The 25,267-nt window shown below is 37.0% G+C and overlaps 1 protein-coding gene across 11 annotated transcripts in view; it reads left to right on the top strand.

Annotated features, from left to right (window-relative positions):
* The window catches only part of EML6 (EMAP like 6), a 348,966-nt gene that overhangs the window by 174,397 nt on the left and 149,302 nt on the right, over nt 1-25,267 (top strand). For all 11 annotated transcript variants that reach the window (XM_082357935.1, XM_082357934.1, XM_082357942.1 and 8 more), the window contains 3 exons: nt 7,813-7,881; nt 15,051-15,236; nt 19,415-19,550. In XM_082357935.1, the coding sequence (XP_082214061.1) occupies nt 7,813-7,881; nt 15,051-15,236; nt 19,415-19,550 (391 nt within the window). The remainder of the gene's footprint in view (nt 1-7,812; nt 7,882-15,050; nt 15,237-19,414; nt 19,551-25,267) is intronic.

Genomic DNA, 25,267 nt, shown 5'->3' with positions numbered 1-25,267 from the left:
TCTCTTCTGGTGATCAGATGCTTTATTTAAATTGTTACTGTTATTCATAGGCAAAACAAATTTTTGATACTGGCATTTAGCTTCATAAAATAAAAATAGAATTGAATTTGAAATTATATGCACTGTTTAGGTGTATTCATTTAGAAATGGAAATAGTTGTTAGAAAATAATATTCACAAGATATGTTTACAAGTGTATACATTTGAATTTCAAATGAATGTAATGACAACTGTGTGATTCTTTGTTATATTCAAGAAACTGGAATATAAATTGTGGCCTGCTTACCATTCATATTGAAGTCATTGTGATCGTAGATGATAATTCCATGTAGCCATAGCTGGCAAGATGGGGTAGGAAGCAGGCATGTGCATTAGCTGGTCAGAAATCTATTCCTCCAGTGTCTGGAATAATTAAAATAATTTGGCTATTTTATTGTCTTGATTTTCTAATTGTAAAAAAAATGAATTTGCATGACTGTCTTACATTGATTCCTAGTTGTTCTGTATTTCTGCAAAGTATAACTCCATGCAGAATGAGGCCCTAATTAAATGTAAATTCACTGCCTCTTGAATGGTGTGAACTCTAAAAGATTTCTTTATATGAATGGCATATTCATCTAGGGAGAATTCTCATTTTAAGGGCCCCCCCTAGTTTTTACTGAACATTTGGGCAAATTTTATTCGAGGATTAAGTCCTCAGAAAGTCCAGGAGTGATCAGCAATGGAACGTTAGTGTTGGAAGAGGCCTGGCACCCCTCTGGTGCAATGGTTCCCACCAGTGGCTACACATAAGAATCCCCTGGGCAGATTTCAGACTATAGTGATGCTTGGGCTTTACCCGCAGGTATTGATATTAACTTACTGCTATTTAATTGGTATTAACTTAGTACTTAATGAACAGGTTGAAAATATTTGTGATTCTTGCATTTGGTTTTTTTTCCTACATTAAATTATATCAATATTTATTCTCAATTTATTAATTTTATTTACTTATTTATTTTTAATATAATTTTTATTTTATATTAAAGTATAGTTGATTTACAATGTTATATTAGTTTCAGGTGTACAGCAAAGTGATTCAGTTATACATATACATATATCCATTCTTTTTCAGATTCTTTTCCAATATAGGTTATTATACAATATTGAGTATAGTTCCCTGTGCTATACAGTAGGTCCTTGTTGATGGTCTATTTTATATATAATAGTGTGTATATGTTAATCCCAAACTCATAACTTATTCCCCCCCACACCTTTCCCCTATGGTAACCATAAGTTTGTTTTCGAAGGCTGTGAGCCTGTTTCTGTTTTGTAAATAAGTTCACTTGTATCATTTTTTTAGGTTCCACATATAAGTGATATCATATGATATTTGTCTTTCTCTGTCTGACTTACATCACTTAGTATGGTAATCTCTAGGTCCATCCATGTTGCTGCAAATGGCATTATTTCATTCTTTTTTATGGCTGAGTAGTATTCCATTGTACTTATACCACATCTTCTTTATCCATTCCTCTGTCAATGGACATTTAGGTTACTTCCATGTCTTGGCTATTGTAAATAGTGCTGCAATGAACATTGGAGTGCATATATCATTTCGAATTATGGTTTTGTCTGGATATATGCCCAGGAGTGGGATTGCTGGATCATATGGTAGTTCTATTTTTAGTTGTGTAAGGAACCTCCGTGCTGTTCTCCATAGTGGTTATACCAATTTACATTCTTTTGTACCAATTTACATTCCCACCAACAGTGTGGGAGGGTTCCCTTTTCTCCACACCCTCTCTAGCATTTATTGTTTGTAGAATTTTTCATGATGGCCATTCTGACTGGTGCGAGGTGATACCTCATTGTAGTTTTGATTTGCATTTCTCTAATAATTAGTGATGTTGAGCATCTTTTCGTGTGCTTTTTGGCCATCTGTATGTCTTCTTTAGAGAAATATCTATTTAGATCTTCTGCCCATTTTTTTTTATTTGGTTGGTTGTTTTTTGATATGGAGCTGCATGAGGTGTTTGTATATTTTGGGATTAATCCCTTGTTGGTTGCTTCCTTTGCAAATATTTTCTCCCATTCTGTGGGTTGTCTTTTCCTTTTGTTTATGGTTTCCTTTGCTGTGCAAAAGCTTTTTAAGTTTCATTAACCCCCATTTGTTTATTTTTGTTTTTATTTTCATTACTCTGAGAGGTGGATCCAGAAGATCTTGCTGAGATTTATGTCAGAGAGTGTTCTGCCTATGTTTTCCTCTAAGAATTTTATAGTATCCAGTCTTACATTTAGGTCTTTAAACCATTTTGAGTTTATTTTTGCATATGGTGTTAGGGAGTGTTCTAATTTCATTCTTTTACATGTTGCTGTCCAGTTTTCCCAGCACCACTTATTGAAGAGACTGTCTTTTCTCCATTGTATATTCTTGCTTCCTTTGTCTTAGATTAATTGACCATAGGTGCAGTGGTTTATTTCTGGACTTTCTATCCTGTTCCATTGATCTATATTTCTGTTTTTGTGCCAGTACCATACTGTTTGGATTACTGCAGATTTGTAGTATAGTCTGAGGTCAGGGAGCCCAATTCCTCCAGCTCTGTTTTTCTTTCTCAGGATTGCTTTGGCTATTCAGGGTCTTTTGTGTTTCCAAACAAAGTTAGAAATTTTTTGTTTACCAAATTTATTGATGAGCTGTAGTAGTTTTCTGGTAGCATCTTTAGGATTTTCTATGTATAGTATCATGTCATCTGAAAACAGTGACAGTTTTCCTTCTCCTTTTCCAATTTGGATTCCTTTTATTTTTCTTCTCTGATTGCCATGGCTAGGGCTTCCAAAACTATGTTGAATAAAAATGGCGAGAGTGGATATCCTTGTCTTGTTCCTGATCTTAGAGGAAATGCTTTTGGCTTTTAACCATTGAGAATGATGTTAGCTGTGGGTTTGTCATATATGGCCTTTATTAGGTTTAAATAGTTTCCCTCTATGCCCACTTTCTGGAGAGTTTTTATCATAAATGGGTGTTGAATTTTGTCAAAGCTTTTTCTGCATCTACTGAGGTGATCATAGGTTTTTTTTTTTTAAATTGGAGTATAGTTGCTTTACAATGTTGTGTTAGTTTCTGCTTTACAGCAAAGTGAATCAGCCATATGTATACATATATCCCCTTCCTCCCAGATTTCCTTCCCATCTAGGTCACCACAGAGCACAGAGTAGAGTTCCCTATGCTATACAGTAGGTTCTCACTAGTTATCTATTTTATACATAGTAGTGTATATATGTCAATCCCAGTCTCCCAATTCATCTTTGCTAGTATTTTGTTGAGGATTTTTGTGTCTATGTTCATCAGTGATATTGGCCTGTAATTTTCTTTTTTTGTGGTATCTTTGTCTGTTTTTTTGTATCAGGGTGATGGTGGCCTCATAGAATGAGTTTGGGAGTGTTCCTTCCTCTGCAATTTTTTGGAAGAGTTTCAGAAGGATAGGTGTTAACTCTTCTCTAAATGTTTAATAGAATTCACCTGTGAAGCCATCTGGTCCTGGACTTCTGTTTGTTGGAAGATTTTTAATTACAGTTTCAATTTCAGTACTTGTGATTGGTCTGTTCATATTTTCTATTTCTTCCTGGTTCAGTCTTGGAAGGCTATACCTTTCTAAGAATTTGTCCATTTCTTCCAGGTTGTCCATTTGATTGGCATGGTGTTGCTTGTAGTGGTCTCTTATGATCCTTTGTATTTCTGTAGTGTCAGTTGTAACTTCTCCTTTTTCATTTCTAATTTTATTGATTTGAGCCCTCTCCCTTTTTTTCTTGATGAGACTGGCTTAAGGCTTGTCAGTTTTGTTTATCTTTTCAAAGAACCAGCTTTTAGTTTCATTGATCTTTGCTATCGTTTCCTTCATTTCTTTTTCATTTATTTCTTCCCTGATCTTTATGATTTCTTTCCTTCTACTAACTTTGGGTTTTGTTTGTTCTTCTTTCTCTAGTTGCTTTAGGTGTAAGATTAAGTTGTTTATTTGAGATTTTTCTTGTTTCCTGAAGTAAGATTGTATTGCTATAAACTTCTCTCTTAGAACTGCTTTTGCTGCATCCCATAGTTTTTGGATTGTCATCTTTTCATTGTCATTTGTCTCCAGGTATTCTTTTATTTCCTCTTTGATTTCCTCAGTAATCCTTTGGTTGTTTAGTAACATGTTGTTTAGCCTCCATGTGTTTGTGTTTTTTACAGTTTGTGTGTGTGTGTGTGTGTGTGTGTGTGTGTGATTGATTTCTAATCTCATAGCATTGTGGTCAGAAAAGATACTTGATATGATTTCAGTTTTTTAAAAATTTACTGAGGCTTGATTTGTGGCCCAGCATGTGATCTATCCTGGAGAATGTTCCATGTGCACTTGAGAAGAATGTTTATTCTGCTGCTTTCTATAAATATCAATTAAGTCCATCTGGTCAAATGTGTCATTTAAGGCCTGTGGTTCCTTATTGATTTTCTGTCTGGATGATCTGTACATTCATGTAAACTGGGGTGTTAATGTCCCCCACTATTACTGTGTTACTGTTGATTTCTGCTTTTACGGCTGTTAGCATTTGCCTTATATATTGAGGTGCTCCTATGTTGGGTGCATATATATTTACAATTGTTATATCTTCTTCTTGGATTGATCCCTTGATCATTATGTAGTGTCCTTCTTTGTCTCTTATAACAGTCTTTATTTTAAAGTCTATTTTGTCTGATGTGAGTATTGCTACTCCAGCTTTCTTTTGATTTCCGTTTACATGGGATATTTCCATCCCCTCACTTTCAGTCTGTATGTGTCTTTTGGTTGGAGTATTTAATCCATTTACACTTAAGGTAATTATCCATATGTATGTTCTTATTGCCATCTTGTTAATTGTTTTGGATTTGTTTTTGTAGGTATTTTTTCTTCTCTCTCTTTTGTTCTCTTGTGATTTGATGACCATCTTTAGTGTTGTGTTTGGGTTGCTTTTTATTTTTTGTCTGTGTATCTATTGTAGATTTTTGGTTTGTGGTTCCCGTGAGGTTTTGATATAGCAGTCTATATATATACAAGATTGTTTTAAGTTGCTGGTCTCTTAATTTCAAATGCATTTCCAATATCCTGCATTTGTACTCTCCTCATGATTGCTGATTTTGGTATCATATTTGTGTGTGAATGATTTCCTACATTTACTGTACGTTTGCCTTTACTGGTGAGGTTTCCCATTCGTAATTCTTTTGTTTCTAGTTGTGACCTTTTCTTTTCCGGCTAGAGAATTTCCTTTAGCATTTGTTGTAAAGCTGGTTTGGTGGTGCTGAATTCTCTTAGCCTTTGCTTGTTTGTAAAGCTTTTGATTTCTCCACTGAATCTGAATGAGAGCCTTGCTGGGAAGAGTATTCTTGTAGGCTGTAGGTTTTTGCCTTTCATCACTTTAAATATATCATGCCATGCCCTCCTTTTTCAGGTAAATTGACTTCTTTTTCAGGTAGATTGACTTCATTTTCAGGTAGACTGACCATCTCTACTTCACTTAGTTGTTCTTCTGAGGTTTTATCTTGTTCCTTCATCTGGAATATATTTCTCTGCCATCTCATTTTGTCAAACTTTCTGTGTTTGTGGTCTCTGTTCCTCAGGCTGCAGGATTGCAATTCTTGCTTCTGATGTCTGCCCATTGGTGGGTGAGGTTGGTCCAGGGGCTTGTGGAAGCTTTCTTGTAGGAGGGATTAGTGCCTGCCCACTGGTGGGTGGAGCTGTGTCTTGTCCCTCTGTTGCGCAGGGCCCTGTCAAGGGGTGAATTTATAGGCGATTGTTGGCTCAAGACAACTTCAGACAGCCTGTCTGCTGATGGGTGGGGCTGTGTTTCCCCCCCACCCCCACTGCTGGTTGTTTGGCCTGAGGCATCCCAGCACTGGAGCCTGCAAGCTGTTTGGTAGGGCCAGATCTCGGTGCCAAAATAGCAACATCTGGGAGAGCTCATGCCAATAAATATTCCCTGGGTCCTCTGCCACCAGTGTCCTTGCCCCCACAGTGAGCCACAGCCAACCCCTGCCTCCCCAGGAGAGCCTCCAAGACCTGCAGGTAGGTCTGGCCCAGGATCCTATGGAGTCACTGCTTTGCCCTGGGTCCCAGTGCATATGAAACCTTGTGTGCACCCTCCAAGAGTGCAGTCTCTGTTTCCCCCAGTTGTGTGGAACTCCTGCACTCAAGTCCCACTGGCCTTCAAAGCCAAATGCTCTGGGGGCTCCTCCTCCCAATGCCAGACCCCTAGGCTGGAGAGCCTGACATGGGGCTCAGATCTCTCACTCCTGTGGGAGAACCTCTGTGATATAATTATTTTCCAGCTTTTGGTCTCCCACCCAGTGGGTATGGCACTTGATTATATCATGAACGTGCCCCTGCTACTGTCTTGTTGTGGCTTCTTTTTTGTCTTTGGGTGTGGAATATCTTTTTTGGTAGGTTCGAGTCTTTTTTGTAGGTGGTTGTTCAGCAGTTAGTTGTGATTTTGGTGTTTTCATGAGAGGAGGTGAGCTCAAGTCCTTCTACTCTACCATCTTGTCTCCTGCTCATACCTTGCATTTTGGATATTACTGTTTCTGCTGTTGCATGATCCCATTATATCTTATCTTACAAAGTGGTTGAATTGGACTGGATCAATACATGAATTTCCTGTTGTTTTGCTGATGAACTGTACATTTTCCAGTTAGGAGTAGATTGTAAAAAGTACAATGCTAGCTAGTGAGAACTCTGTAATTTTAAGAGCCTAGAATGTTTTAATGAAATACTGCTTTTAGAACACTGTTCTCCCAGACTCCATAATTTGTATCACACAGTTTTACTCTTTATTGTTGAGGTCAGTATAAATTATTATTGGTTGCTTATGGGCAAATGATTATTTTCAAGATTATTTTAGTGGCTAAAATACTTAGCCCCTAGCACTAATTTGTATAATCAGTGCTTTGTAGTCTGCAAAATGATCGTACATACATTATCTTAATTGACCTCACAACAGAACTGAGATGGTGTCATTCATTCATTTTTGAGATGCTGAGGTTAAGGTTAGAGATGCTAAGACTTGCCTGAGCTCGCATAGATAAAATAGGTACTTGGACCTTATTCATACTTGGTCCTTAGACCAAGTGTTCTTTCTTCAGCGCTGTTTCTGTGGTCAATAATTGTTCCTTTCTACCTAACCAAAGGTCCTCCTTCTTTGTCTGATGATTGGAGCAATAGCTTCCTACTTGATGAGAAGTTAGCAGCCTCTTTCTCTAGTCTAGTGTCTGCCCCTACAATTGGTCCTTCTTTCTATTAGAGCTTCACAGAATGTGGTCCATGGACCACCTGCATCAGAATCTCCTGGGCTGTGTTTTAAAATGCATGTGCCTGGACCTAATTTCCAATCCACTAAATCAGAATCTCTGACATGGGCTGGGGGAATATGCACTTTAAACAATTGCCATTCTCTTTGTTTTCATTGTAAAGCTATCTCAAAAGTGTGTTATTAGCATTGTGGAGAGCCACCAAAAATTTGATCAAAAAACTATCCTAAATCATCACAGTTTATTTACCTTGGATGGACAAAGTTAAAAATGTGATACCAGTTTGTTCTCAATGATTGTGGTTAATTATTACTTATTCATTCACAACTAAGGTAAGTAGATACAAGGTGCTAAAATGTGTATTAGCAATTCCTGACTCATCTCCATAGCCAAATACTCCATTTGGGTAGGTAACATTGTGCTCTGAATGTTAGGGTAGAGTCTTGGCAATTGGACAGTATCTGAAAGAAGGCAAAAACACATGAATGATCAACAGAGCAACTTTTTATCTTTTTTAAACAGATTTTTGATATTTCCTGGGATCCATATCAGCCAAACAGAGTGGTTAGCTGTGGAGTGAAACATATAAAGGTAAAGTAGTTATTATAAAGAAATTTTGGTACCTTGTATGAAAATAATTCCAGATGTTTATATATATAATTTGGTGTTGAGAAACTGCTTGACTTTACATTTTTTCCCCTTAAATTTGGAGGTTTCTTACCTGCATCTCTGATCCCAGAGCACACTAACATCAGGTGATGGGCCTCCCTTTTAGAAATGCAGTATAAAAACAATCAAGCCAAGTGCTCAGCAGGCAGCTGAAAAGGAAACTTTATGTTAATTAAATATTATACAGAAGACAGAAAACTCATAATACTTTTAGGATGGCATGTTTTAAAACAGCTCTGATTTTAATTTTGTGAATTAAGTTTTTTCATTATGAATGTTTATACATATTGCATGTCAAAACTTTTTGACATGTTGATGTGTTCTTTTAGAAGAAAGATGCCATGTTGTGTTGGACCTAGAAGGAGAGGGATACATAGTACAAACCTACCTGGGCCGTTGGCTTTTAAATGCCTCTCCTCCTGTAGACTACACAGCCTGGAATACTACTAGTGGAGCACGACCTGCCTCTGTCTATTTGCTCCTCTCTATTTTGTTACACAGGTAGCAAAATTAACACCATAGACATCCTTTCCTCTGACATAGCAAAAATTTCTCCTGGACCCTGGGATACGGCCCAGGATCTTCTGTCTATAGGTTTGTAGATAATATAAGTTAAAGTCCATAAAGAAAAGAGTGTAAGGGCTACTTGCGTGAACAGAGCATGTATGGATCTCTGCTGCTACAAAAATGGTGCATTTCTGTGTGAACAGAGTAAATGTCTGTGTTACTCCTCCAACCAACTCCTCCTGTTTCCCAGTTCTTTTGTTCTTCTTTTAGTCTAGTTTTTCATGATCCTTCCCATTATTCCTACTTAATGGTTAAAAGGGACACATGATAAAATGCTCAGAAATAAACATAACAAGAAATATGCAAGACCTAATTTAAAAACTATTATAAAACTTTATAGAGGAATGTAAAAGAAGACTTGGGCAAATGGAGAGAGACAACTTTGATTCCGGACATGAAGTGTAAAAATTATAAATACGTTATTTATCTCCAAGTTAATTTATATTTAATACAAGTTCAATTGAAATCTTTATAAGCTTTATTGTTATCTGACATTTCCCTTTAAGTTATTCTAAGTTAATCTATGAGAATGAAAGAGTGAGAATAACCAAGAACTTTGGCACAAAAAAGAATAATGAAAAAGAAAATGCACTACAATTTACTAAAGCGTATTATGAAGTTTCAAAAATTAAAATGGTACAAGACTGGGGTAAGGATAAATAAACACCAACAAAAGAGAAACTAAGCTGAGAAATAGACCTTAATATGTATGACAACTTAGAATATAATAATAGTACATCTGACAAGTGGGCACTAGAAACATTTATTATTCTAGTTGTATGTCATTACTTCATAGCATATACTAAAATTATTTATGAATTAAAGAGTTAAATGTTAAAAAAACTATAAAATAGAGGAATATATATGTAAATATTTAATTTCTCTCAAGTTGGAGAAAGGTGTTTCTAAATGTAAAAGCAAGTAAAGAAACCATAAAGGTGTTTGACACAAATAACCAATAAACAATCTACAGTAAGGAATAGAAGGGAGTTTTATTTCAGCCAAGCTGAGGACTAGCCCGGGAGTGCAGTCTCCACCAAGGAAGAAAGCACTCTGGAGAAACATGGTTTTCAACACAGTTTTATATTTTGTCTGAACAAAGAACATACATACATCAAACATGACAGGGTACATTCCTTCAAGCTTTCAACAGAGATGTGTAGTTTCAGATTAGCACATACACAGAGAGTCAGCATGACCTTGACCTCTGGGAAGGGAACTTTGTCTTCGAAGGAGTACTAACATGGGCATCATGGAAGGGGAGGCAATTACTCCTATGTTCAAAGAGGACATTCTTTACTTCTGGATAATGCATTCTTTTCTTTAATGGTTAAAGCAAATGTACAATGTATGTTTGACAGGCCATAAGTCAGGCTGTTCTAGTTCACATAAAATTCAGGCCAAATCACGTATAAGCCAGAATGGCTTCCCCACACCCTAATAGGTGAAAATTTCATCCATCAAAGGATAATACTATAGATTCAACTATATAAATATTAAAATATTCTGTTTACCTTCCCACTACCCCCAAGAAACAAAAGAGGCAGACCACAAACTAGCAAAGTATAGGCAACAAGCATACAACGTTGGCTTGTTCTTGAAATACAAAGAATTCTAGCAAATCTATAGAATGGACAAAGAATGTCCACAATATTTTTATTTTTGTCAATTGTCTGCTAATAGACACATGAAAATGCTAACTCTCATTAATAATTAAGGAATAGACATTTTAAAATAACAATGTTTTTAATATATCAAAATGATGATTAAAATGTATCCAGTATTGGGAAAGATTTGGGGAATGAACACTCTCAAACCTTGCTGGTGGAAGGGTAAATGAGTATAGTCTTTCAGTCCAGAAATTTGGCAATACCTGTCAATTACCTTAGAGATGTTGATACCCTTTGAAACAATAATTTCATCCCAATTTTAGTATATGTGCTGCCAAAGTAAGCACGGCCAGTAATCTCATATCTTGTAATTTATCCCAAGGAAATTCTTAGAAGTATGAACCAAGCACTGGTTCATTGCTGAATAACTTATCAATAGCAAATAAAACCAAACAAAAGACGACCTGAAACCCCCTAACTGCCCTCAGGTGGTTAAATAAAATATGGTATATCCATATGAAGAAACACTGTGCAATCATAAGTCATGTTTTAGAGGATTATTTAATGTTATTGGACATATTTAAGATCTATTAACAGTCTGTTTCGGGGTGGGATAAATTTGTGGCTTTGATTTTTTTACTTTAAAAGTATATTTTTGTGTAGGAAATAAATTGGAAGGCTATCCCAAAACATTAAACAGTTATCTTGGGTAGTGAGTTGATGGTTTTTAAATTTTCCCTTTATTTTAGAATTATTTTACAATAACATGCATTTCTTCCAAAATAAGAAAAAAGTAATGGAAAAGCAGGGGACAAAAAGATAAGTCTATAGGTTCTACTCTTCAGAGGTGTCACATGTCCTTAGGGCTTCATAAACATTTTATAATCCTTGTGCAGAGAGCTGATTTTAACCTGAGACTATGTTTGCTGAAATGAAGGCACTTTTTGCTTCAACAGTAGTTGGAGGATCCTTTCTCATAATTTATACAGTCCACCTGAAAGACTAGAAAACTCATTAAATTTGATAAACATTAGTTGAGTTTGTACCATGTGATAGAATAAAAACTGACCCGATTTTCAATTTGCTTAAAATTGAGCAATTAAAACATTGAAATAGAACATTCTGTAAGAGAGGCAAAACCAAAATTCTCTAGGGATAACGGAGAGATCCCAACTGGTTAGAGGAATGTTAAGTATTTCAGGAAGGAATGCTATTTGAGCTGAGCCTTAATGGACAGGTGAGTTTGGTAGGGTGGGCTTGGAAGGCAGCAGAACCCAGGGGAGGGGTTGCCCTTCAGTCAGGAGTTAATAGGCAGGGACTGGTCACCCATCGAATCATAGGTCTGGGGAGCAGAAGGGTCCTTGCCCCATTAACGTGTTCACAGATTATCAACTTTTTCATCACCAAAGAACATCTTAATTTTCTTTCCAAGGGAACAAATATTTTGAAAAATTTTGGCCATGAAATACATGGTAGCCATTACATCTTAATTCCCTTAACAGTTTTTAATTAATCAAGGATATATATCTGCTAACATGAGTTTCTGATCATAACATATGGAAGAGGCACTGAGTTGTTCTTTCAGCCACAAGCAAAGAAATACATGAGCTCAAGATGAACCGGATTCCATTAGTCCATGGTGGCTCTCTGGAAGTCTGGGACCCTGACCAGGGAGCCTTTAGCCAACTTGCATATTCCACAGTGAGGAAGCCAAGACCTAGGAGGTTGTTTGACTTTGAATCCTGGTTCTGTCTCCCTCTACTTGATTCTGGGAAAGCTATTTTATCTCCGAGACTGAATTTCTTTCTTTCCCAAAAAAACAAAAACAAAAAAGACAGGATAAAAGGGGGGGTAGGGATAACTACCTCCTGAATTTAAGAGTTACATTAAACAGTGTATGGAACCAGTAGGGGCACAATAATATTAATTTCTTTTCCCATTTCCTAGGACTACAAAAATAGTGACACAGATAAGATTTAAACTCCGTTTCCAGCTCCCTTTGACAAGCTCTTTTCTCTTAGCAGTTATTTCTTTAATGATCTATCTTGGCTTAACTCCCCACCCCCCAACTAGATTATCAAAGATAATAGATTAACTGCTTTAATTGGTAGATTCGTCCAGTTTCCCTGTTTGTTTCCATCGTTGGTTAACTCTTTTAATCAGTTGATTCTAAAAGCAGAGACAGATAAAACCCTGGAACTTCATTTGAAAACACTAAGAGCTGTTTGTCCTGTTAAATTTGTTAATTGCGTTTCGGCAGACTTAGGCATTTTTCTAAGCAAAAACAAGCATTTTTACCTCAAATGGAAGAATCTGCAAATGCAGATTCTTTATTAATTCTGTCATTCTTTATTCTTTATTAATTTTGTGTAGAAGGAAATCCACAACAAATTTCGGCAGGCTTTAACAAATTATTTTCACTATCTGTATTTTCTACATCCAATTCCAGGACCCCCACCTTTTCTTCCCAAAGCTGCCTAACATCAAACGAATCATTCCAGTCACAAGGTGAATGCAGAATCTCTGATGCACTCCAAGAAAATATTTTTATGTGAAATTTTTGTAGCTAGGGTAAAATCCTTCCTCATTTTGCAATCCCCAGTGTTTGGCAAACAGGCAAATTATGATTATCTGAAATGAATGCTTGAAAAACAGTAGCAGTTGAGCATTTTCTGCTTGGTTGGTTTTACAGGAAATGAGTCTACCAGGTTTGTTGTCTGTTATTATTGCTTTTTCTCCATTCTCTAGTCACAGACAGAAGGGACCTCAGGGATTACTTAGGGCCAGATGAGCTCCCAAGTACCTGCCAGTTCTAACAGAATTTGCATTACAATCTGTGAATGGAGATTGGAGAAGATAAACAATGTCTTTTCATTTGATGTGGAGTTAATGGTGTGTTGCTACCCTAATCTGTCACTGTTTTCCAAATATGAAGTGCTTCTCAAGAAGAGATAATGTCTCAGATTTGCCATTTTCTGCAGAAAATCTCATGCCTATCCTGTCATTACAGCTATATATGCCTTTTTAGAGAATCATCTGATTCTCTAAATTATCTGGAATGTTTCATGTTGACATTATGCCATCTGACTGGGTGATTTCATCAGAAAAATCTTTGTGTAGGGATAAGTCTCTCTTTTTTGTGGTTGTCCATCTAGAAATATTTCAATAACTCAGGCCAAAGTACACATCCCAAGTTAAAGGGATAATAATTACCAAATAGTTACGCTTCCTTTAATTTTCATGCATGGGGAGATATAGAAGGATAAATGTCTGCCTTAAGCATCACCATGGAACAGCAAGTTCTTTGGCATGTAGGTACAACCAGTAGGTACTACCAGTAGTTGTTTATGTCTCATAGTTTGTTCAGGTTCAAAGTTAATACTTAAATGTTTTCCCAAAGCATATACCTATCTTTCCCCAGATTGTTCTTATTCTTTTGATGTATACTTTAGTGCCTTTTTGTAAAAACAGTAATAGCCAAAGAAACAAATCACCAGAGTTGATACTTAATGAGAGAAGAATCTTGTATAGTCTCAAATGATGGCACATCTTTCTCTCATTCTCCCCAAGGGCCACCACCTCCACAGCTGCCTGAGTCCTGGTCCTCCTGGGGGGTGCATCCATCTAGAACTGCTTCCTCGAATACCCAGCTACTCTGAGAGGACCGTCATTTTTCCTCTCCTGCAGGCACAGAGCATTAGGGTTGTCACTAATTTTTCCTCACACATTTCCTGTCACTTGGATTCACCTAATCCTGCTCTCCTAAACCACAATGCAGTTTCTTCCTCACCACTAATCCAAATCCTATTCTTGCTCCAGTTAATTCAACATGGTTCTCTATCTTCGAATTTCCTTACCACTTGTATGCAGTCTGAATATGCTGCCTTAAAATGATCTTTTTTGTTTTATATGTATCTTCATTGGATTTAAAGTTCTCAAGGCAAATATTTCAATACTTTCTCATGTATAACCCCTGTGAACCTTTGGCAAGTCACTTATGCCTTCTTTCTCTCCCTTCCAAATGGGTGTAATAATAATATCTGCCTTAGCCTATTCGTAAGGGTATTATGAAGATCAAATAACTAAACATATGTAAAGAGCCTTTATAAATTGTGAGAGGCTACGTACATGGCAGTGAAATTATACCAGTTCACCTACTGAAAAAAAATATGTCAGAGTGAAATACTTAATTTCTACATAACCATGGGAGTCTCCCTGCTGCTGTCTATAAAGCAGCTCAACCTTTATGCTTATGGTCTCCCACATGATAAATTATGCAACTAAAACTGAAAAGCCTAGTCAGTTATTTGGCTATATGAAATATAACTTATATTTAGAAACATTTCTGAGTAATGTTTTTACAGTGAAGATTTATATAATTTTTAGTTAGAAATTATTTCTAATAATTATTTCTAATAAAATATATATATAACTATATATATATTTCATATATATATATATATATATATATATATATATATATATATATGCAACAAAAATACCTAGAAGATATATCAACATGTTAACAGGAGGTTGTGAATAATTCCAATTTTCCTCTTTTCACTTTTCTCTGTTTCTAAACTTCTCTACAGTGAACCTATACTAGTGCTATAACTTGACAAGAAATTAAACAAAAAAATGAACATTAAACATTTAGCAAAGTTTTGGAATTTTGGAACTTTGAAAGTTTAAAAAATATTGTTATAAGTTTTTTTTTTTTAACTGCTAGTAGTTGGCTAAAATGTTTTGCAGTTCTCTGCTGTTATAACAAAACAAGTTAAATTATGTGTATCTAGTGCACATATAGCAAATTATGTAAAATGTATTGAAACATTAGCAAATAAATACCAATAATGAGATGCATCAGAATACTCTTTTTTCTTGGATCCATTTATTTTATCACTTATTTTCTAGTTTTGGACACTATGTGGAAATGCCCTGACTGCAAAAAGAGGGATATTTGGCAAAACAGGGGATCTTCAGACCATCCTTTGCCTTGCATGTGCCAAAGAAGACATCACCTACTCTGGTGCTTTAAATGGCGACATCTATGTCTGGAAAGGGCTCAATTTAGTCCGCACCATTCAAGGAGCACATAGTGTAAGTATTACCATATAGAAATTTGGGAATGACTTATTAAATAAGTTAAAGTCACAAATCTCTGTATTTTTTCCCAGTTGCTTTAGGATCAGTCAGTTCTGCTGAACACTCACTAAACATTCATGAAGGATTTCCCTAATTATTTTTGTTCACCTGGAAGAAATTACTATTTCAAAAGCTTAATAACTTAATTAGCCTTCATCTCAATTATTGATTGACTGATTAGTGTTGTAGTTCATCAGCAGCAGCTTGACAGAAACTAGAAGTATTTCATCGTCAGTTTCATCTTCTAGACCAGGATTTCTCAAATGTAATGTGCCTATGAATCTCCTGGAGATCTTGTTAAAATGCAGGCTGTCAATATCTCTGATGAACATAGATGCAAAAATCCTCAACAAAATACTAGCAAACAGAATCCAATAGCACATTAAAAGGATCATACATCGTGATCAAGTGGGGTTTATCCCAGGAATGCAAGAGTTCTTCAATATACACAAATCCATCAATGTGATAAATCATATTAACAAATTGAAGGAGAAAAACCATATGATCATCTCAATAGATGCAGAAAAAGCTTTCAACAAAATTCAACACCCATTTATGATAAAAACTCTCCACTCTCCAGACAGTGGGCATAGAGGGAACTTACCTCAACATAATAAAGACCATATATGACAAACGCACAGCCAACCTCGTTCTCAGTGGTGAAAAACTGAAACCATTTCCACTAAGATCAGGAAAAAGACAAGGTTGCCCACTCTCACCACTATTATAAAACATAGTTTTGGAAGATTTAGCCAATGCAGTCAGAGAAGAAAAAGAAAGAAAAGGAACCCAAATCAGAAAAGAAGAAGTAAAGCTGTCACTATTTGCAGATGACATGATACTATACATAGGGAATCCTAAAGATGCTACCAGAAAACTACTAGAGCTAATCAATGAACTTGGTAAAATAGCAGGATACAAAATTAGTGCACAGAAATCCCTTGCATTCCTATACACTAATGATGAAAAATCTGAAAGACAAATTGAAACACTCCCATTTACCACTGCAACAAAAAGAATAAAATACCTAGGAATAAACCTACCTAAGGAGACAAAAGACCTGTATGCAGAAAACTAGAAGACACTGATGAAAGAAATTAAAGATGATACAAACAGATGGAGAGATATACCATGTTCTTGGATTGGAAGAATCAGTATTGTGAAAATGACTATACTACCCAAAGCAATCTGCAGATTCAATGCAATCCCTATCATACTACCAATGGCATTTTTCATAGAACTAGAACAAAAAACTTCACAATTTGTATGGAAACACAAAAGACCCCGAAGAGCCAAAGCAATCTTGAGAAAGAAAAATGGAGCTGGAGGAATCAGGATCCTGACATCAGACTATACTACAAAGCTACAGTAATCAAGACAGTATGATACTGGCACAAAAACAGAAATATAGATCAATGGAACAGAATAGAAAGGCCAGAGATAAACCCACACACATATGGTCACCTTATCTTTGATAAAGGAGGCAAGAATATACAATGGAGAAAAGACAGCCTCTTCAATAAGTGGTGCTGGGAAAACTGGACAGCTACATGTAAAAGTATGAAATTAGAACACTCCCCAACACCATACACAAAATAAACTCAAAATGGATTAAAGACCTAAATGTAAGGCCAGACACTATCAGACTCTTAGAGGAAAACATAGGCAGAACACTCTATGACATAAATCAACAGCAAGATCCTTTTTGACCCACCTCCTAGAGAAATGGAAATAAAAACAAAAATAAACAAATGGGACCTAATGAAACTTAAAAGCTTTTGCACAGCAAAGGGAACTACAAACAAGACAAAAAGACAACCCTTAGAATGGGCGACAATATTTGCAAATGAAGCAGCTGACAAAGGATTAATCTCCAGAATATACAAGCAGCTTATGCAGCTCAATATCAAAAAAACAACCCAATCCAAAAATGGGCAGAAGACCTAAATCGACATTTCTCCAGAGAAGATGTACAGATTGCCAACAAACACATGAAAGGATGCTCAACATCACTAATCATTAGAGAAATGCAAATTAAAAGTACAATGAGGTATCACCTCACACTGGCCAGAATGGCCATCATCAAAAAATCTACAAACAATAAATCCTGGAGAGAGTGTACAGAAAAGGAAACCCTCTTGCACTGTTGGTGGGAATGTAAATTGATACAGCCACTATGGAGAACAGTATGGAGGTTCCTTAAAAAACTGAAAATAGAACTACCATATGACCCAGCAATCCCACTACTGAGCATATACCCTGAGAAAACCATAATTCAAAAGGAGTCATGTACCACAATGTTCATTGCAGCACTATTTACAATAGCCAGGATATGGAAGCAACCTAAGTGTCCATCGACAGATGAACGGATGAAGAAGATGTGGCACGTATATACAATGGAATATTAATCAGCCATAAAAAGAAATGAAATTGAGTCATTTGTAGTGAGGTGGATGGACCTGGAGTCTGTCATGCAGACCAAAGTAAGTCAGAAAGAGAAAAACAAATACCGTATGCTAACACATATATATGGAATTTTTTAAAAAGTGGTTTTGAAGAACCTAGGGGCAGGACAGGCATAAAGGCGCAGATGTAGAGAGCGGACTTAAGGACATGGGGAGGGGGAAGGGTAAGCTGGGATGAAGTGAGAGAGTGGCATGGACATATATACACTACCAAATGTGAAATAGATAGCTAGTGGGAAGCAGCCACATAGCACAGGGAGATCAGCTCCGTGCTTTGTGACCACCTAGAGGGGTGGGATAGGGAGGGTGGGAGGGAGATGCAAGAGGGAGGGGATATGGGGATATAAGTATACGTATAGCTGATTCACTTTGTTGTACAGCAGAAACTAATAGAACAGTATAAAGCAATTATACTCCAATAAATATGTTAAAAAAAAAAATGTGGGCTGTGACTCAGTGGGTCTGGGATGACGTTACTGCTCCTGGCCTGTGGCCCATATGTTGAATAGCAAGGGTGGAGACAACTATTATTTTTATAGTGGTTAATAATGTCGATTTTCCTCATCCTGAGTGAGAGAGCGTCACCTCCATGTCCACATCACAAGTTCTTAAAATGCAAAGAAAAACCACTGATAAATTCTTTTGATGGTCTGCTCTGTAAGAACAAGGACAAACTTGACTCTGACCACTCTGCTCAATTCTGACATATATTAAAATAGTTATATTGCTGTGTCTATAGATGATAAAGTAGAAATGCCCAGAAGAATGGGGAGATGATGTGAAAGGTAAAGCCTGTGTAATAAATGGAAATTTGGTAAAATGTTATCAGAAACTCAACAGACCTTTGCTTCTTGCCCTATTACTGTGAACATGAAGAAAAGTTTCAGCAACTCTTAGCAAAAGAGCTATGAGATTTTAGATCTTTCACTGTCTTGTATGTTGAAGATCAATTTTCTTGGCTTCGCTAATTGTGAAACAGCTCTTGAAACAAAAGGTCAGTATTGGTCCTCATTCATAAAAACAGCTGCGTTAGTAACCTAATTTCTCTTTACACTGGATATTATGTCAACATTATACTCTTGTAACACATTTTCCCATGCAAAAGCATCTTTAAGTTGTGAAACCACATGAGATGTGAAAAGCATCTTCAAATAATGCTTAACAAGCTAACACAAGTGTAATTTATGCTTCCATTTAGGCTCAGATGGTGCTTGCTTGAGCTCATTGGGATGCATTTCTGTCCCCATTGTACCTATAGAAGTGTTTGTGTTCCTAGCCCACATATCTTTACTTGTTTTGGGAAGGAATTTATATGAAACACCTCCACAATTGTCTTTATAATGATTAGCTGTCACAGAAAGAAATTTATGATTTTTATATTTGCTTTAGCCAAGGAATTCCTGAATTTTTTTTTACAACCTGTCATTAGTTTAATCATGGCAAAGGAGCACTTGAACTAGTTTGCTTTAGTGGTATTATGAATTTTTAATCTAGCTAAAATGGCTGTTACAAATGGCTACTTGTTCTATTGCCAGGATTTCAATACAGAACAAGAGATTTGTTTTTTGTTTTGTTTTTGCTTTGTTTTGTATTTTTATCATAAAGATCCAACTATAATGACTGTTTAGAACGATTGCATCATTGAGTATTATCTGCCTTAATCAACAGGCTGGAATCTTCAGCATGTATGCTTGTGAAGAAGGCTTTGCCACTGGTGGACGAGATGGGTGTATACGATTATGGGATACTGATTTCAAACCAATAACCAAAATTGATCTCAGGGAGACAGAACAAGGATATAAAGGTAACACATGTATTAATACTTACCCATAGATCTTAATGTGTTCAATACAGCTTGAAAGTTTGTTTCTATATTTGTTTCTCTTACCCCATCTTATACCATGAAGGATTTAAGGTAGTTTACATAAATGTAATGAATACAAGATTAAAAGTATGTTGAATGTAAGTGGATACCCCTTTTTCCTAATTTGCACAAAGGTATCTATATGTACAAGCAGTGGTCCTGCTGCAAAGATAAACAACATAATAATGAAACTACTGATTGGTAACCTGAGAGATGGGCCTTTCAGTTATAAAACTGGGAAGTTCTGGGTAAGTTAGTGACCCTAAATGTAACTGCATGCAGCCTCTGAAAATAAATAAATAAATAAATAATAGGAAAAACAAGAGAAATTATTTTTTTTAAAATAGCTTTAGTGGAGTAGCTACCATAGTAGTAGGAGTTAAGAGCCCGGGCTCAGAGTCAGGGAGCCTGGGTTCAAATCCAAGTTTTACCTGGGATAGATTGGAGACCTTGGTCTCCAATCCTTGGTCTTAACATCTCCGGGCCTCAGTTTCCTCATCTGTAAAATGGGGATAATACCAGCACCAACCTCATAGAGTTCTATGAGGATTAAATACACTTGCAAAGTGCTTAGAGTAAGTCATGGTGCATGGTCAGCACTCAGTAAATGTTGGCTACTGTTACAATATGTTAAGTATGTGTACCAGAGAATACAAAGCAGTTTATATACATCTTTTTAAATTCTCATGATAGGCTTATTATCTCATTTTTCATATAAAGAATTTGGCACTGAGAGAGATTAAAATGGAAAATGTAAATAGGAAAGATAAGATGAAGTAAGTCACAAGTGATGTTAGTCCACTGAGCACATGTGGGGAGTTCTGTTCACGTGAGAATTTAGTGTCCACTTCATTGCATGGACAGTCAAGGCCCTCGAGTTCTCTGCCAGAGAACATGGGCCAATGTAACTTTATCCAGAAAAATACTTAAGGCGGATATAAGCAAGTAAGCGCCCATAAAAGCAATGTTAAAAATGCTAGTAAAGCAGCCAAAAATGTTTGACCTTGAACCGTGAAACTTCTTGGTGTATCCCTCAAGGTAAACTGGAAGCAAAACATATACTTAGATAACTCATGAGTTAACTTACTAGATGGGATTATTGACCATAAACTGGCTAGATGTTGGGGAGCATCAACCAGAAATAATGATTCCTTTTTGGCAGTCACTTTATCCAGCTCATCCCAAAATTGTATCACATAATTAAGGTATAAATTTTAAAGTGTGAGGATCAGGGCAGAAGCCATATTTACCCTGCTATACTTTTCTACCTGATACCCAGTCCCTGACTTCAGGCTCTCAAAGGAGAGTTCAGGAGCCGGTTCAGAACAAGCATCTATATAGCCAGGGATTTGTATTGCTTGTACAAAGCCAACCCCATGGTCAACTCCTATCCCCAGAGTTAAGGGAAGATGGTCAGGGACATGTTCTGTTTTCTATCAGTCTCAACTGATTCCCACACACACTTGCTTGCCGAGATCAAAGAGGATATAGGTGGTGCACAGTGGACAGAAGGACCTTAAGCAAGCCTGCACCTCACAGGTGTGGCCTGTAGCACCTGGGCTTACAGATATCAGGGGAGGGATTAGCATGTATTTTTAGATGGATGGCCAGTGGAACAATAGCCTATATTTCAGGAGGAGTAGCAGACCATGCTTTTAAAGGACTGGATAGACCATGCTGCTGTTCAGGACCCGTGAGAATGGGTGCCGTTTTCTTGCCACCTTCTTCATTTTTGCAGTCTCAGCTCACTACCAATACTCTTCTTTACTTCGTGTTTTACTTTAAATGGATGTTAATGCATCTCTTTCGCTCTTCTTTTTTTTAACTTCTCCTCATAAGCAATAATATCTGTGAAATTATGGCTTTAATATACTGTTTATTTATATATATATTTTTTACTTGTTACGGTAAGTTCTAGCTATTGGATTAAAAATTTTTGTCCCTGTAGCATCTTCACCATCAGTGGCGCCTTTGCCTGTCACACTTTTGGCAACACTGTAACAGAAGTCTACTATGTACTATCAAACTTCCAAAGAATTGCGGGCATTTTTTCCAGCCCTTAGTGGAAAACAGGATAAATGTCTAGAGTCAAACAAATGAAAGGCTCGTGGTTGAAGTGTTGGTAACAACCCCAAATCTGGCTCACTCTTCACCCTCAACTCAGCTAGTTCTCGAGCCTGTGTGGACAGGGCTTCGCAGGGGGAACCTACCACGATCCTGAACCACCCTCAGGGACTTTCTCTTGCCCTCAGCCGGGCCTTGGCGCCATCATCACACTGAAGCAGGGCCGGGGGGGCTGTTGAGTTGAGAAGCCGAGTCTCAGAACAGGCCCTCCATGATGTTCTCTGAGACCAGCTGCCAGGGCCACCCTGTCACAGGGGTGTACTCTAGGGCACCTGAAGGTGAGAGTGAGGCCAGAGTGAGCTAGGAGACCCAGCACAAGTATAAGGATTAAAATACGTAGGATTGCAGGTGAGGATTAAAAGTAGTTGAAATGTATACAGTTTTCTGTTCCAGCTTCCTCTTCAACCAGCCAATACCATACATGCCCTTGCTCTTCTGAACATTTGCAGACAGTGTGGGTAAAAGGGGAGTGAAGGAGAGACTGTGGGGAGAGGCTGAAACAGGAGGAAGAAGGCAGAGTGGACAGGACTTTGGGTGTACTTTGTCCCATCCCGTCCTGCCCTGCACACCCCCCACCCCCCCGCCGCCGTTCCCCCCAAAAGAAGTCTTGACTTTTCCTCCACCTTCAGGCTCTGCCTCAAAATGGAAACAAAGTGCCATTTGAAAGGAGCAGATTCAAGCAAAGCACTGTTAGAACTAGTTACCAACCAGGGTTCTTGGCCTCCTTAATCAATGGAAATTGATAAGAGGCCAGTCAAGAAATTCAGGCAAGGCTTTATTGGGGCTCCTGCTGCAGCACGAGGGAGCGAAAACAAGTAACACGTTCCCTTGCTCCCTCCCTGAGCGGGGGTAAACTGCTTCCTTATATGCGGTGAGGGTAGGGGTGGGTCCAGGGGTTGGGCCGGAGGGGTGGCTTAAGCGGTCTGCCCACCTCCTTGGTGGTGCTGTGTGCAGGGGGCATGCGCAATACACTGCTTTTCCTCTGGGCTCGTTGGAAGTGGCAGTTGGGTTTTTGGTCTTTTTGTATCTTGTTGTTCATAATTTAGCCCAACTGTGCACGCACAGTTATTTTTAGTTCCTTATAGTTTCTTTGTATTTTGTTGCTGGAGGAGACGTTTGTCCAGGTGCAAGCGCTGCAGCAAAGTGTCCCAGGTTTCAGGTCCAAGACTGTCTTACTACTTTGCTCTCAATTTGGACATGAAGCTACATGTATGGACGGTTTTATTCTAGTAAAAATTTCTTGATATGAATGAGCCTTCTTCGATATTTTTGCTGTTTGTATAGCAATGACTCTTGAATTCATTTCTGTGGAAATACAGTGACTTCTCATATTACTCAAACAACTATTTAAATAAATTTAACAAGAGAATTAATTATGGCCATGTCCTAATTCCCATGACATAGTACTGATATTCTGTAGTCCTTAAATTTATAAACTTACTAGTAAAACTTCAGAAACTGCTACTTAGGTTTGGTAATCTGAGTCTGTTTGTAACGATCACACTTACTATGTCACCTGTAAAAATTTCTACTGCCCTTCCTATAGACTTCCAGAAGATCTACAAAATGAATCTGGCAATTTCCAAGTTGTTTTATGTAAATATTCATAAGATTTACCTATATTTGCATCTTCTGATAACTATTAATTGCTAAAAAACAAGAAAGAGAACAGTTTTTAGATGAACTAAGATTAACACTAAGCTCAGAAAAAAAAAAAAACCCAAAATGATATTACAGCTTTATTATAAAGTGATGGTATTAATCAGTTCTCCTAGATCTTTATAGTCAAACTTGAGCTAATTAAGACTTTGACTTCTACTGAAAACAATTAACCCTTCTTTAAACTGAGGGTGAACCAGCTTGGAGATAGGTCATTGTCATATCAACAAGAATCTGTACAGCCAGAGCTGATTCTCAGGGCTCCTTGTCCTCTCCCCAAGTCTTAGTCAAAGAAAATGGACTTCATAAGCCCAGAGGACCATTCCTCAATCAAAGGAATAGTAGTGTTTTATTTATACCAGTGACATACAACTTCTGCGAGTGGTGAGTCTGCAAACAAGTTTTTACTAACACTACATGATGATATAAACCAGCAATCTAATTCATCCAGGATCCCTTATCTACAATTCTGAAGTCAAAAAACTCAGAATGCCAAAATGTATATATATTTTTTATGAGAGCAACCAACTTTTTTATTGTGGTAAGATATACACAATACACAATAAAATTCACCATTTTAACCATTTTTTAAGTAAACATATGAGTGCATTAATTAAGTACAGTCACATTATGCAGCCATCATGACCATCCATCTCCAGAACATTTTTCATCTTTCCAAACTGAAACATCATACCCATTAAACAACAACTCCCCGTTCCCTTCTCGTCCTGGCCCTGGCAGCGCCCACTCTACTTTCTGTCTCTGTGAATTTGCCTGTTCTAATTTGCCCATTCTTATTCTCATATAAGTGGAATTATGCAGTATTTGCTCTTTTGTGACTGGCTTATTTCTCTTAGCATAATGTCTTCAAGGTTCATCCATGTTGTAGCATGTGTCAGAATTTCCTTTGTTCTTAAGGCTGAATGATATTTCATTGTATACCACATTTTGTTTATCCATTCATCTGTTAATGGATACTTGGGTTGCTTCCACCTTTTGGCTATTGTGAATAATGCTGCAATGAACATGGGTACGCAAATGTCTCTTTGAGACTCTGCTTTCAATTCCTTGGGATATATATCCAGAAGTGGAATTATTGGATCATATGGTATTTCTATTTTTTAATATTTTTGAGGAACTTCCATACTGTTTTCCATAACAGCTGCACCATTGTTATATTCCTACCAGCAGTGCACAAGGATTTCAATTTCTCCACATCCTCACCGACACTTTCTTTCTGGTTTTTTGAAAATAGCTATTCTGATATATGTGAAGTGATATTTCCTTGTGGTTTTCATTTGCATTTCCCTAATGATTTTTGATGTTAAGCATCTTTCATAAGCTTGTTGGCCATTTGTATATCATTGGAGAAATTTCTATTCAAGTCCTTTGCCCAATTTTTTTTTTCACACACACACACACTGTATTTTATTTTTACAAAAGATAAATAAACTGACACCAAGCATTGTAAATGGATGACCACAACAAAAGCAACAATGATTGCAATTACCAAACACGAAACACACTCATACTATGTCATAATATTGACATTCAGTCCAGTAACCCTCCACTATAACAGCTCCTTTACTTTGCAGTGAAAAAACTTTTTTTTTTATTTCTCAGATATACATTTTAAAGTAATAACTAGAATTATGACTTATAACATTATACCAGAACATATAAGATTTTTAGAAATTTCATGTAATGTCTGAAACATTTATATTAACATATTTCCATACAAATAACCCAAAGAAAGTTTAGTATTAGTTGTTTTTTGTTTGTTTGTTTGTTTATACTGCAGGTTCTTATTAGTCATCAATTTTATACACATCAGAGTATACATGTCAATCCCAATCGCCCAATTCAGCACACCA

This window comes from Balaenoptera borealis (genome assembly GCF_965194805.1).
Source record: "Balaenoptera borealis genome assembly, chromosome: 15".
In the NCBI taxonomy this organism is placed as follows: Eukaryota; Metazoa; Chordata; class Mammalia; order Artiodactyla; family Balaenopteridae; genus Balaenoptera; species Balaenoptera borealis.
This window is presented reverse-complemented; position numbering and strand designations above follow the sequence as displayed.